This window comes from Manis pentadactyla, chromosome 5, assembly GCF_030020395.1.
Source record: "Manis pentadactyla isolate mManPen7 chromosome 5, mManPen7.hap1, whole genome shotgun sequence".
Lineage (NCBI taxonomy): Eukaryota > Metazoa > Chordata > Mammalia > Pholidota > Manidae > Manis > Manis pentadactyla.
Window position 1 is genome coordinate 40,297,174 of NC_080023.1, and position 15,371 is coordinate 40,312,544.

At 38.6% G+C, this 15,371-nt stretch overlaps 1 protein-coding gene across 2 annotated transcripts in view; it reads right to left on the reverse strand.

Moving 5' to 3' along the window:
- Nucleotides 1–15,371, reverse strand: part of TXK (TXK tyrosine kinase) — a 64,151-nt gene that overhangs the window by 9,630 nt on the left and 39,150 nt on the right. For both annotated transcript variants that reach the window (XM_036892576.2, XM_057502198.1), the window contains exons 9-10: nucleotides 8,573–8,647; nucleotides 6,031–6,202 (exon numbers count right to left, since the gene is read on the reverse strand). In XM_036892576.2, the coding sequence (XP_036748471.2) occupies nucleotides 6,031–6,202; nucleotides 8,573–8,647 (247 nt within the window). The remainder of the gene's footprint in view (nucleotides 1–6,030; nucleotides 6,203–8,572; nucleotides 8,648–15,371) is intronic.

The following is a 15,371-nucleotide window of genomic DNA, read 5'->3' on the forward strand; positions in this document are numbered from 1 at the left end:
AGAGCTTCCTATGTTGTTGTAGATACAGAATATCACATGCCCTACATTCTGTTTTCTCCTCTCCATTTTGTAAGCCTTTTGCTACCTTGTTACTGCTAACCCCTCACCCAGGTCTTGCAGGGCTCCTGTTCCTTGAGCTTTAACCTCCCTAACTGCAGGTGCTCAGATAAAAAATTCTGGACGGACAGAAGGGAGGAAAGAAATACTGATGCATATAAAAAAAAGAAACATAAATTCTAAAAAATAAAGGCATTTCAAAGATAATTTTTAGATAAAGTTAGAGACTGAAAAACATTTACCAACAGAACACAGTGCACTGTATTTAGTAATCATACACACACATACACACACATGCTTGAATGCTGCAAAATGCACCCAGAACGTTTTAGTCATCTAAACTTCTAAAGTTTTTCTTCTGGAACATAACATTCCATCCCTGAAGGCCTTTTATGCCAACCAGTCATAATGGAAAACAATATTCCAAGTAATATTTATAGTTTTAGAAGATGTATAATAAGGTGATTATCTGTTAATCAAAAGTCCCTTGAAATGTTACTTCTTTCCATTCATAAAGGTCAAATAAAATCAATGACTCAGGGGGATTATTTAACATAAAACAATGTGTGTGAATGATTCATTGACACATTATCCTATAATTAGCATGCAAAAACACACCAGTTAGTGGGGAGGAGAAGCACCCAGAGAATCTATACATGATTTTTAATCTGTATATATATATAAATTAGAAAGGTAAACATATATATATACATGTATATATATATATATGACCAGGGCAGCTTATTTAAACTTTATCAGCCTCAGTTTTTTCATGTGTGTTTCATGTATATATGGTTTCATATATATGTGGGTTTAATATATATATATATATATATGTGTGTGTGTGTGTGTGTGTGTGTCTGATTTACCTTTCTAACTTGTAAAATGTACTTTCAGTTAAGGAATATAGTTTACATGTTCAAAAATGGAATTCTAAAATGGAATATTAATTTACCATGAGAAATCCACCAAGTTGATGCCCACATGTAAGCATCTGTGAATTAAAACATTACACTGCATTTTTCTTAGCAAGATCACTGGCAAAAATCAGAAATAAGGCAAACCCTTATCAGAAGTAAGGCAAAAACAAATAAATGAGTAAACTCTCATGTGTGTGGTTCAGTCTAACAAATAAGACAAATATTTCTCAAGGGCACTGAAAGATGCAAATGAGAAAAGTACATTCTTGCTTCCTGTAACTTCAGTACCTATTAATACATATTTTTTTCTGAGTCCAGATCTCAGTACAGTATACATGATTCACTGTTGGGAAAACATGTTATATTTATTTAAATTGTTGTTTAAATATTTTCAGACTCTGTAGCCTTCTTCTCTTCTAATTATTCTCATTCCCTTGGTGATCACAACAAGTCTCAGGTTTTAAATGTCACCTCTGATGCCCACCTTGACCTCTCCCTGAACCTGACCAGTATATTTACCTGACCTCTTGGCTACCTAAGCCTCTCAAATTCAACATACCCAAAGCAGAATTCTATTTTAAAAAACATTTTTTTATTGAAGTAGTTGATACACAATATTATATTGGTTTCAGATGTACAACAGTCACTGACAGTTATCTACATTAGTAAATGCTCACCCCAATAAATGTAGTCACTATCTGTCAACATACAAAAGCATTACTTTATTATTGATGATTGATTACTACCTATGTTGTACTGGCAGACCCAAGACTCGTTTATATTATAAGTGGAATTTTGTGTCTCCCAAAACAGAATTCTTAGTTTTTCCTCTGTATCTGTTCCTTGGCCTGTCTTCTCTCACCTTAGTAATTTGTGCCACTGTCTGCCTAATAATACACAACAAAACCTTGGTTTTTCATCTTTGTTCCCCTAGTTTCCTCACATGAACTTGCTAATTTATCGGCAAGTCCTTATGACTTTATCTCAAAAACTTATCCTGAAACAAAACTCTCTTCTCTTCCTCTCTGCCTCACCCCCCCAACATCATCTTCTACCTGGACCATTGTTATAGTGTCCAACCTAGCCACCACCCCCACTTCTGATTCCCAACAAACATTCTCCTCACAGCGACGAACATGGCCTATACGAAATAGAAACAAGAACATTTGTCTGCTTTGAACACTCCAAATCTCCCTTGCCCAGCCTGAGCCCCCAGAGTCTTGTCCCTCCACCATATCTCTCTGTAGTCTCAGGGCTCACCTGTCTTTGGAATCATAGTATTCATGTATTTGTTGGTTTGCCTGTTTCCCTCCCATCTTTCCACTAGAACATATGCATAATATAAATGCTTTAAGAGTAGGAGCTTTGCCTGTCATATTTATCATATTTCTAGTACTTAAAACACTGCTTGGCACCTAGCAATATGTATTTGTTGAGTAAGTGAATAAACGAATATAGAAAACCGAATGATGCCACAAAGCTCTTTTAAGAGATGCTATGAAATCTTTGGGAAATAAATTATATCTAATTCAAAAATTACTCATGAATATTTTAGCAAGAGTTTGCAATGCTATTTGCACTTCTGCTGATTTAACAGACACAGGCATTTTTAGGCAGCGTCTCTTTCCCAGCACACTGCCCTTAGGTGTTCTGACCATTCCCTTTTAGATCCTCAAATCAATAGAAGTGCCACTGAAAACTTACCCCTCAACACTCCTGAAAGTAGATTTTCCTTTCTCTTTCCTTTTCCTCATTTATCTCTTGAATCCACCTTTTCTTGATTTACTATACTTCACTAACCCTCTACTCATTTACTTTCTTGAAATTTTTAGGCAGAAGTAAAGGCTCAACACAATCATGTAAAAGATCTGATTGAAAAATTAATGGAAATGATGGGAAAAATAGCTGTGTTAAAAGAGACAATAAGTAAATTTTTTCCTTTTCTCTGTTTTCCAAATATTCTAGTTTTTAAGATATTTATATTTGAGGGGCTAAACATATTAAATTTATTTTATAATATTAAATAACAAAAATTGTTTAAATTAAATCATATTTAAATAATAAGGGCTAGGAATCCAACTACAAACTTTTATTATAAATACTAATTACCCCTGGGGAAAAACACTTAGGTAGGTGAGGGCAAGAAAATAGGAGAGTTTTCAGTTTTTACTTTACTCATTTCTGTGTAATATGAATTTATAATGTCAAAGTTTTCTTTCAAAAATCTAAAATATTTTACCATGAATAAATGATAATACAAAAATAATCAATAAAATGAAATGAGGTACAAGTTAAAAAGTTCTTAAAGAAATGAAAATTGCTCATATATACATTTTTCATTATTATAATTGTAATTAATTTACATATCTACATATATGCACTGCTACTAATAAGCTATATCCAAGACACAAGCCTACAGTTCAAAAACCAAAGTGAAAGTTTCTTTAAAAGCAATGCAGTGTGGGAACAATTTAAAGATAATGTAACGCTCCTAATCAAAAGAGTTGAATTCAAGTTGTTTTTATCTCCTATTAGCTGCATGACCGGGGCAAGTTATTTAAACTTTCTCAGCCTCACTTTTTTGCATGTGTGAAAGGGGATAATAAAACTTGTCTCTCTTTCCAGTAAGCATTAAATGAGACCATGTATGTGAACATAGTATAAAAAAGTATAAACCAAGGTAAAATATATAAAGATAAAATTTGAAAGTTTAATAAGATTTTATGGGCTGATACCTAAAGGGAAAAAATTGGTTTTTGTTCATCAAATAATCTTTAGCAGATGCTCTGGAAACCCCATGAGTACAAGCCCCAAATTTAGGCTACATCCTGAATACAGGGATTAAGAGTGCCACAGAGATCTGAAGTTGGTCTTCCACTGCACTAGAAAAGCTACATAGATGACAACGATTTTGGTTAACAGTTATGCCGACTTCTCTAAGGTCTGGCATATAGCAGTTGCCCAGTAAATGTTTATTCATTATTATGTTAGTTAAGACCATGGGCTTTGTGCCCAGATAGTTCACAGTTCTGATTTCAATTAGAAACTCTACCAATGTTTTGCTGAGGGACTGTACACAAATTATATAAGCTTTCAAAATTTCTTTTTTCTCATCCTTGGGGTCTTATAGAATAATGGAGAGGATTCATTAACTCATTCAATAATCCAAAATATCTTTTGAACACCAACTACATGCTAGACATCATTTTAGGCACTCAATATTATTGATTATATTCCCTATGTTGTACTTACAGCCTGTGACTCATTTATATTATAATTGGAATTTTGTGCTTCCCAAAGCAGAATTCATTTTAGGCACTCACCAGGTTATAGATGAGAGATAAATAAGATCCTATTATTATGGGGCTTATGTTCTACTAGGGGAGAACTAAAGCAGATACACATGAAGCTTGGGAGTGGTGACAAGTGCTTTGATGGAACTAACACAAGGTGATACAAGAGAAAGTATTGGGGATGGGTATGCCAATTAAACAGGGTAGTCAGGGAAGCCATCCTGAAGGAGGTGCCATATAAACTACACACTTACAAAAATGAGGTAATATGTATATATACAGTGATAATGTATAATTACCAAGCTGTATATGCTTGGCAGATAGAGTTCGATGTGTGTCATCTATTTAATTTTTTAAAGATAAATGTATTTGCAACAGAATGTTAGAAGGGAACCATTCCTACCTCATTTTCAGAAAAATCCAGAGAAAAACAACTATGCTCAAACCCAAGAACACATTATGTCCATTTGAACTGACTTAAAAATAAGGACTTAGTTCCATTCTTGCCTCCGTAAACTGCCAGGAGCTATTTCTGTTCCCCACATTCCATCACCCTCAAAATACATTCAGAACTCTTGACCCTAAGTGTCTGATAAGGTTCATGCCTTTCAAGAATTCCCTCATGACACTAAACATCTCTAATTCTTATTTCACAGGGCTTCCAAGATGGCTTCAACTTTCCCTGAATCACATGTCTCCCTTCCTTTCTTTTCCTCTTATGCTTATTAAATCCAGCAACAGGAACATCATTTTTTATCTTTTCTTCAGATATAGGAATACCATGGTCTCCCACAGGTAGTATCAGGGAGCAAAAGCTAGGGAGATGCTAGCCTGGGGCAACCCAGGAGAACAAAGACATCTTTGGGAAGCTCATGTCACCAGAAAATTATTTATCATAACTTCCCTTGATATTCATTTTATTGTATGTGAATGGGAAGAATATTTTGATAGGACACTTAGGGAATGTGTTGAGATCCCCCAAGACAGAGCATTACTCTGTCTTCAAAGGAGAAGGGGTCCAGGTAATCATCTTCTACTTTTTGGTTTGTTTATTTGTTTTTTTCAACTGAGCTCTGCAAGTTTGGAGAACTAAATTGCTTTAGATAGAAAACAGAATCTAAGTACTGCCACCTGAGGTTTTCCTTCTTCACCACAATGCTGCTCCACTAAGTCTATGTTGAACAAATACTTCAAAGTTTATTTGATTTGTGCCAAATCATTGGCCTGTGCTGGTCCAGCCCAGATCACAGAAGTGAACCACAGCCACAGGTTCAACAGGATCAAAGAGCTGATCTGGGGAATCACAGAAGTTAAGAGCAGTGTTCACTGATCTACAAAGAGCCACTTCTAATTAGAGCTCAGGATTCTTCAATTCTCTGAAAGCAAATACTTTATCCTTATGTTATTACGTAGCCAAAATCAACATTTTTGCTTTTAGGGAAAGAGGAAAATGTGCACTTACTAAGCACCTATTACTGAGCTGAAAAAACACACCTGCTTGTCACTTTCATAGATTATGTCATATGTCATTTAATTTGCACATTGATCCTGGTATTGCTATCCCCATTTTACAGGTGAGGAGATCGAGGCTAAGAAGTAACTGGCCCAGGTCACACAGAGGTCAAATAATGTGCCTGAGCCACACAACTAGCTTGGGCAGAGTTGTGACACAAATCCAGGTGTGCCTGATGCCAAATCCATGTTCTGTCCATGACACCAGGATGTGGCACTATGTTTATCCGGGTGTCACTTACACTTACATCATCACTTCGGCCTCTCCGATGAAGTCCTCTTCAGACATGGAGCCTTCGCTGACAGCCTTGATAGCCACTTGGACGTGTGCTCGCCACTCACCTAAATGGACCACCCCAAACTGACCGCTTCCTATCTCCTTTATAAAAGCCAGCTCGGATGGGTCTATTTCCCATTTTTCTGGAAAGGGAAAACATCCATGTTAGAAGTAGGAAAAAAACATGTTCAAGATTTAGAGCTAGAAAACACTTAAGAATTATCTAGACCTAGTCTCTTCTTTTACCAAGATGTTAAAAAATTGATAAATGAGTGGGGTGGGCCTACCATCATTTTAGTGCTCTCACTGTGGCGTACACTTATCACTCCAGAAGTCAAGTTTAAAAATACAAACTTTGCTTACTTGGAAAGGAACTATGGATATCAAAACATTCTTTGTTTTTCTAGAAAGACCCAGGAGGAAACACAGTTCTGTGCCTTGCTAAACTAAACCTACCAAGACTAGGCCTGGGACCTAAAATGTTTATGCCCCAGCCTGTTTTGTCTTAGTGGGAAAGCTTGTGAAGCTGATAAAATGTGGCCTCCCCCGACCCCTAATTTCAGCTCCTTCTTACTGTTCCTCTGCCCGTCCCCACCCTTGAAGGGCTTTTCTGCCTTGGTGTCTCCTTAGGGGGAAGTCTAATAAATACACCCAATGTTAGGATTCTAACTCACATATATCTACGTGTAAGTTTGAAGTGAAATGTATGTTACTGTATATTTTACATCCTCCAGAAGCAAACTTTGAAAACTGAGTAGCAAATGTTTACTTCTTAGTATCTCCTTTTATACAGTAACACCGCCATCTGCTGGAAATCAGAATAGTGCATTTAAAATAATTAAAAAGGCCGATGGCTATGCAAAGTACTCTCCCTCCTGATAGTAAGTATAGTTTTAAAATAACGTGGGACAATATATTCATGACCTTGAGATTGGTGTAGATTTATTTAACAGAACATAATCATAAAGGAAAATATTAATAAGCCACACTTCATAAAAATTCTATTCTTCAAATATACCCATTAAGAAAGTACAGAGGTAAGCTGCAGATTGGCAGAAGAGATTCCTAAAACATGCAAACCGACAAAAAATTCCTTTTCAGAATATGAAAAAAATTATTAGAAAAAGGCATATAATCATATTTTTAAAGGTTAGAAACTAAATGTCTCACAAAAGAGAATACCCAAATGGTCATTAAACCTATGAAAAGTTGATCAAGTAACTAGTCCTCAGGGAAATGCAAATTTAAACCATAATGAGATACCAACACACACTCACCAGACTGACTAAAGTAAAAATCAAACCACGAGAATACCAAACATGGCAAGGGTAAAGCTCTGGAGCAACTGGGACTCACATGTACTGTTGCTAGAGATACAATTTGGTATAAGCTCTTTGGAAAGCTAACTAAATATACACCTATGATATTATCATTCTGTTATTAAGTATATAGCCAGCATTGTTGGAGCATAAATGTGCACTAAATTCAGCAAAAGACAAGCAAGAATATTCATAACAAAATTATTTTTAAGAGGCAAAATCTGGTTACTACCCAATAGCCATCTAAAGAAGGATGGGTAAATCAACTGCAGCACAGCCATGCAGGTGGCCCTACACCACAGAGAGAATGAACCAACCTCATCCAACACTGTGGCTGAACTCACACGTGGAATGATGAGAGAAGGATGCCAGACATGAAGGCATGGTGTCTGGTTCCATTTATGTAAAAGTTGTCAGCACCAGGAAAAACACTAATTGAGCTATAGACTTATGAATTGTGCACTGTTCTGTATGCTAAAAAATCAAGTTCATTTTTAAAAATTAAACAGGACCATGATTAACTTAAATAAATTGCTAATGATGGAACTTTTGTCATATGTAGTCTTGTGGGGCAGAGGAATAATCCAGGCACCAATAACACTCTGAAATTACCCTTCCATCCTGATTAACATAGAGATCCTGAGTCCTCGTTACTTATGACACAAGGTAATTGTGTTATCATTTTGTCAGCATATTCTGATTCCACTAATGAGAGAAATTTAAGGAAATAAAGTGCCACCAAATTAGAAAAAAGGATTCTTTGCCTTTTACTTATTCTCATAGGTTTGCAAATACGACAGTTACTAAAAAACAGTTCAAACTGAAGATAAAATGAACACTTTTAGCAGCTCTTTTTAGCAGGTTCCCTTTGGGAATCAGTCATTTCCCAGCCACCCTTATAACCAGAAAGTGACAACCCAGCCATTCAAATAAAAAGAACTATAATTTACCAAGGGAGCTGCTGATAATGTTAAGTGAAATTTGAAGTAAAGGTGAAATATTTCCCCCCAAAATTTAAATTGCCCTTACAAAATGCATATGCTCAAACATCTCAGAAGGGGGATTTAAACTTGGAGAAGAATCGTATCTAGATAGACATCTCAGAAGACTCAAGAGTTTAAAGGATGTAGAGGGAATGTGGGGCAGATTTTTTACTGGATTTGCTATTTTATTGAGCACATGTGCATACTTTACCATAGCTAAAACCAGCCGTGGCTGGTAAACAACTGCCCATCAGTCCAACAGGGTAGCGGAGACGGGTCAGGAGACCTAGAGAGAAAGAAATCGGCTTTTCAGGCCTAGTTACTAATACAAAAGAAAAAAAGAAAAAACAAAACAAAGAAGACAATACCATTCTTTAAATAAATTAGGCAAAAAGTATTCTACAGTTAGCCTGTTTGCTTATTTTTTCCAGCTGAAAAACATTTTTCATAAAGTAACAAGTGCTCATTGAACACAAATTTTAAAACCTAAGGAAATTTAAAGACGAAATTAAGACCCCTAACAAAATCTTAGCATCCAGAGACACATTGTTATCATTTTGGTGAATATCTTTGCAAAAACCTCCAAATATGTATTTGAAAACATATATACATCTCTTTCACAGAAATGTAATTGTTTTGCTATATAAGTTTTTCACACCGAACACGTAGTTGATATCCAGCAATTACTATAAATAGGTATTAAAGTTATTTCTAGGCTTTCACTGTTATAAAGTACTGTATTTTCTTGAATATACATTTGTTTGTATTTCTCAAGTTATTGCCTTAGAATAAATTCCTTAAAATATGATTTCTTCATCAAAGGGTATATAGAAAGGTTGTACCAATTCATTCAACCACCAGTGTTAAGTGAACCCATTTCTCTACCCTACTCTATAAGAGTAGTTTTTATTTAAAAAAATAACATAGTAAAGTAAATGAGATTTATTTTGATTGGGTCAACAGGCAGCATTCTATAAGGTCAAGTTCAGTACAGTTCAGCAGCATTTATATTTATTGAGGGCCTGCTTTGGGCCAAGAATTATCAAGGTGGTTGGAGAGGCACTGAGTAAGACAGTGATGGTCTCTGTTCTCATGGAACTTACATTCTTGTTGGGGAAGAGAAAACAAGTAATATGCACACACAAGAAAAAGCAGATGCCATCGAGCAAACAGCATAGACAAAACAAAACTCCTTTAGAGTGCGTGTTCAAGGAAGGCCTTGCTGTCAAGGTGACAGCTATGCTGACATGGACTGACAATGAGCCATCTTACTAAGACAGGAAGAAGAGAATTCCAGGCAGATGGAACAGCATGTGCAAAGGCTAGAAGACAGAAATAAGCTTGGCCAGGATAAAACCAGAAAGAAGCATTAGTATGTGCATGTTGTGTATAAGACCCTCTTCTAGGTAGAACCCAAAGATTCCAGAGGGCCGAAGATGAGTCTGATGAGGACTCTGCATACAGGGGCTCTATCTCAGTGTGGGTAGACTAGCAGAGAGACAGAGCTTCAATCTAAAAGGGGTAAGTCCTGTGCATGAGATATGCAAGGTGCACTGGGACACAGAGGAAGACCACCTCATATATTGTTGGATTCAAAGAAGATTTCTGGGATGAAATTTTCCTGAGATGAATCTGATACATGGAGCTAACCCATGAGGAGAATCTGTGAAGGACATTCAAGGCAGATATAACAGCCTGAGATGATATTTAGAGGTGTTAAGCAGGGTGGGCCACTTGAGCAAAAAGCAATAGGTAGTAGAGGAAATAAATTACACTTGAGAGGTATGGGGTTCCATCTCAGTAAAGGAAGGCAGGCAGAGAGAGGCAGTTCCAATTTACAAGGAATAAGTCTTGTGCAGGAGATACACAATTATACTTGGTTATATGGTTCTTGCCAGCCATGCTAGGGAGCATTATATCTTCTTGCAGGTAAGAGGGAGCCATTAAAAGGTCCCAATAAGGGAGTGGCATGGGCAGATTTACCTTTTTGATTGGTCATTCTGGTATCAGCATACAGGATAGACTGAGGGGAAGTCAACATTGGAGACGAGACCAGTGAAGAGGCCACTGCAGTTGTCTACATGAGCAATAATTAGCACAACACTAGAAGACAGGGAGAGGCAGGGACCCATACAAGACATATTTAGGATATGAAATTATTTGCACTTGATAATCAGAAGTTATCTATTAAAAAGAATGGAAGCATCTCTTGTGACTCCTTTGTTTCCAGCCCCTGTAATTGTGAGGATGATGATTCCATTATCTGAGACAGACAACAGGAAGAGAAGGTTTCGAGGGAGAGTGGTGTGTAAGATGAAGATTTCAACTTCACCACTGAAGTTCAGAGCCCGTGGGAACTGCAAAGGCCTGTGTCTAACAGGCAGAGAATTATGCAAAGGGGAATGTCTAGGGTAAGAAGAGAGGTGATCAGGGATGGATCCCTGTGGAACACCAGTGTTTAAGGGAAGAGTAGGAGTGGGATCCATAGGGAGAACACATACGGAATGATCCGAGAGAAAACAAGGTGGTGTCAAAACATCTAGGGTGCAGGGGAGTTCAAGGGGGACTGCAGGGAAGACTTGAAAATATAAGAACTAGAAAGCATCACCACATAAGGGTCAATATGGGGGGCATCAGTAAAGCAGGGCGATCGAGGCAGAAGCCAGACTGTAGACTTTTAAAAAGCAAATGGAAAGTGAATAGAGACAGTGGATATGGAACGTTTTTCCATAATTATGACTTGAAGGAGCAATGTCTAAAAGAAGAAAGGACCAAGGGAGGACTTTCTTTTTGTTTTTCAAATAAGAAAGTCTTAAGCATGTTTACAGGATAAAGGAAAAAGTCCAGAAGAAATGGAAGAGGTGCAGGAGAGAAAGGCAGAGGGGACTGTGGGTAGTCCCGACAGAAGAGGAGTGGTGGGGACAAGAGCAAAGGCTGGGCCTCGCAGCTCCCGGAGGGAATGAGGTGAGGATGAGCTCATGGGGGCAGGCGGAGGGGACGGAGGAAGCTCGTGTCTGCCAGCTTCTCAGTGAAGCAGACGGCTTGGTGATTTGCTAGAGGGCTGTGGATGACACTGGAAATGGGATCTTGAGAAAAATGGTAAAAGTTTGAACAGAAAATAGGAAAGGATGCTTAGCAGTGACTCTGAAGACCTAGTGGAATTTACAGGCCTCATCAAGTTAGGACTCTGTGATGGCTGTGATGCAGGATCCACATAAGAACATAACAAGGAATTTCCTTAAGACCCTAATACTTCCCTCTAACTTCTAAGTTTTTATTTGTCAAACATTTTTGTTCTGCGAATTAGTACCAATGGTAATATATATCCTTCTGGTAAGGAGATAGATCATAGTGAGCTAAACTGACCAGAAGTCAAAAAGCAGACAGGATCATCCTCAACTCCAATCCACAGCCTCTTCTAAGCCTGGACCCTGCAAAATGGGCTCCTGTGATAGGATGTGCCTCTTTCTGGAGGAGACAGCGGTCCCTGAGGGCAGACTCTGAAGCCAGTGGGTTCAGTGGCTCTAATGGCTTCAAAGATTTCTTTGAGTTCAAATCTCAGCACAAATATTATTAACTCTGTGACATTAAGCACAACTCATGCCTCAGTTTCCCATCTGCAAGATGTAGATACCAACAGCACCTCCCTCACAGGATTGCTCTGAAGACAAAATAAATAAATGTACCTAACAGCACTCACAACGGGGTCTGGCCCAAAGCAAGTCATCAGTAAACATCAGCTGTTTCTGGACTCCAGGCCTTTCCTCTTTTCATACTTTTTTCTTGTCTTATTTCTTTTCTGCTTTCTTTTCTCTCTAATAAACAGTGGTCGGAGTTATGTTTTCAACCCTTGTTTCTCATTTTTTTAATTTGATCCATTTTTTATTTTAGAAGTTATTTAGTATTTTATCAACTCTGAGAATAATGTATACATTGTAACAGAAAAAGCAAATCTTGAAGCAATCTGTACTACAGAAAACAATAGCTTTCCTTGTCCCCAGTCTGTCCCTACAGGCACACATTAACAGCTTGTAGTCTGTTATTATGTTATTGGGTTAAACGTTATTACCCAAACTTTAAAAGAATTTTTCTGTTCACACACATATGCATAAATGTGTTTTTTTACAGAAGTGGGACTATAATACACTGCTTTGTACTTTTTTTTCTTTACTAAAAAATTTATCACTAACATCTTTGCATGCCAGCACATCCTGATCTGCCTCAGTATTTTTTTAATCTCACCACCATAACCACTCTGTTTCTTAAATTTTTTTCTTTAAGGAAGGGGAACAGAGAGTGTAAAGAAAAAGGCTCAGACCGGATTCTAAGGATTTCTACCTCTTGCCGCGAATAGGTTCTGCCTGGCTCCCCTCAGACACAGTGCCACTTCCTCTCCACCCAAACTCCTAGTGACCATCTGGAATATCCATGTGGATTAATCCCATAAGTGGACAAAGATTTCCTTGGATTTATTCCTGATATTTAGAACCAGTGTAATGGAAAAGTGGCCAATTTCCAGAAGGATTTTTTTGTCAACACAACTTTTCATGAGAGAAATCTAAAAAAGTATTGTGTGACAAGGATTCAAAATAATATGAAAAGTTACAGAGGGTTCCAGATTCTATAATGCTGAGATAAGGAGATTCCCCCATGGGCTCAAAGTGCTCCAGGACAGGTTGGGAGAGGGCTGAGGCCAGAGCTATGATGGTAATTGTGGTGGTACTTTCTGCAATCCTGTATCTTTCCATAGATGATAGATTTGCAAAAAATAGCAATTATTGCAACCAACAGCTTGGGAAGGGGGTGAAATATGCCTCTGAAGAGGGGAGGAGCCAAGATAGCAGCTTGAGTAGAGCAGCAGAAATCTCCTCCCAAAACCATATATATTTTTGCAAATACAACAAATACAACTATTCCTAAAAGAGAGACCAGAAGACACAGGACAACAGCCAGATACATCCACACCTGCAAGAACCCAGCACCTCACGAAGTGGGTAAGATACAAGCCGTGGCCTGGCAGGACACGATCGCCCCTCACCCCAGCTCCTGATGGGAGGAGAGGAGTAGGAGCCTGGAGGGAGAGGGAGCCCAGGACTGCTAAACACCCTGCCCTAGCCACCCGCACCAGAGCGCAGACACACAGTGCATGCATGGGGTGCTGGAAACTAGGGAAACAGGACAGTAAGACCTGTGAGTGGGTCCCCGCAGCTGGCACCCCGGGGACAAAGACAAGCGAGTGATTTTTGAAAGTCTTAAAGGGACAGGGACCACACAGCTGGATGGAAGCATCCCGGGACACTTAGCCCAGCAGCTGGGAATCCCGTGGAACACCAGGCGCCCTAACCCCCTGGGCGGCAGTGCAGCTTGGAGGCCCCTCACGGCGATAAACAGCCACATGCCTGTCTCCCCTCTGACATGGCTCCGCCATATTGGAGCACCAGACCGAGGCCGGCCACACCCATAACAACCGTGGAGTTTAACTCCACAGTGGCCGGGCAAGAATCAGAGGCCCAATCTGCATGCACCTGCCCAGCACAAGCCGCTAGAGGCCGCTGTTCTCCCAGGAAAGGAAGGCCACAAACAAGCAAGAAGGGACGTTCTCCCAGCCGACACACAGCGCCAGCCCTGCACAACTACCTCTATCGCCATGAAAAGGCAAAAGAATTTGATACAGACCAAAATCACAGAGTCAACCCCTGAGAAGGAGATAGACCTAACCAATCTTCCTAAAAAATAATTCAAAATAAAGGTCATAACCATGCTGATGGAGCTGCAGAGAACTATACAAGAGCTAAGGGATGATGTCCGGAGGGAGATTACAGAAATGAAACAAACTCTGGAAGGATTTATAAGCAGAATGGATAAGATGCAAGAGGCCATTGATGGAATAGAAACCAGAGAACAGAAACGCATACAAGCTGATGCAGAGAGAGATAAAAGGATCTCTAGGAATGAAACAATATTAAGAGAACGGTGTGACCAATCCAAAAGGAACAATATCCACATTATAGGGGTATCAGAAGAAGAAGAGAGAGAAAAAGGGATAGAAAGTGTATTTGAAGAAATAATGGGTGAAAACTTCCCCAAACTGGGGAAGGAAATAATCGATCAGACCACAGAAGTACACAGAACTCCCAACAGAAGGGACCCAAGGAGGAAAACACCAAGACATATAATAATTAAAATGGCAAAGATCAAGGACAAGGACAGAGTATTAAAGGCAGCTAGAGAGAGGAAAAAGGTCACCTACAAAGGAAAACCCATCAGGCTATCATTAGACTTCTCAACAGAAACCTTACAGGCCAGAAGAGAATGTCAAGATATATTTAATGCAATGAAACAGAAGGGCCTTGAACCAAGAATGCTGTATCCAGCACGATTATCATTTAAATATGAAGGAGGGATTAAACATATCCAAGACAAGCAAAAGTTGAGGGAATTTGCCTCCCATAAACCACCTTTACAGGATATCTTAGAGGGACTGCTCTAGATGGGAGCACTCCTAAGACTAAATAGATGTCACCAGAAAAAATAAAATCACAGCAAAGAAAGCAGACCAACCAAATACTAACTAAAGGCAAAAAATAAAATCAACTACCCACAAAAGCAGTTAAAGGAAACACAAAAGAGCACAGAATAAAACAACCAACATATAAAGAATGGAGGAGGAGGAATAAGAAGGGAGAGAAATAAAGAATCACCAGACAGTGTTTGTAACAGCTCAATAAGCGAGTTAAGTTAGACAGTAAGATACTAAAGAAGCTAACCTTGAACCTTTGGTAATGACAAATCTAAAGCCTGCAATGGCAATAAGTACATATCTTTCAATAATCACTCTAAATGTAAATGGACTGAATGCACCAATTAAAAAACACAGAGTAACAGAATGGATAAAAAATCAAGACCCATCTATATGCTGCTTACAAGAAACTCACCTCAAACCCAAAGACATGCACAGACTAAAAGTCAAGGGATTGAAAAAGATATCTCATGCAAACAACAGCATGAAA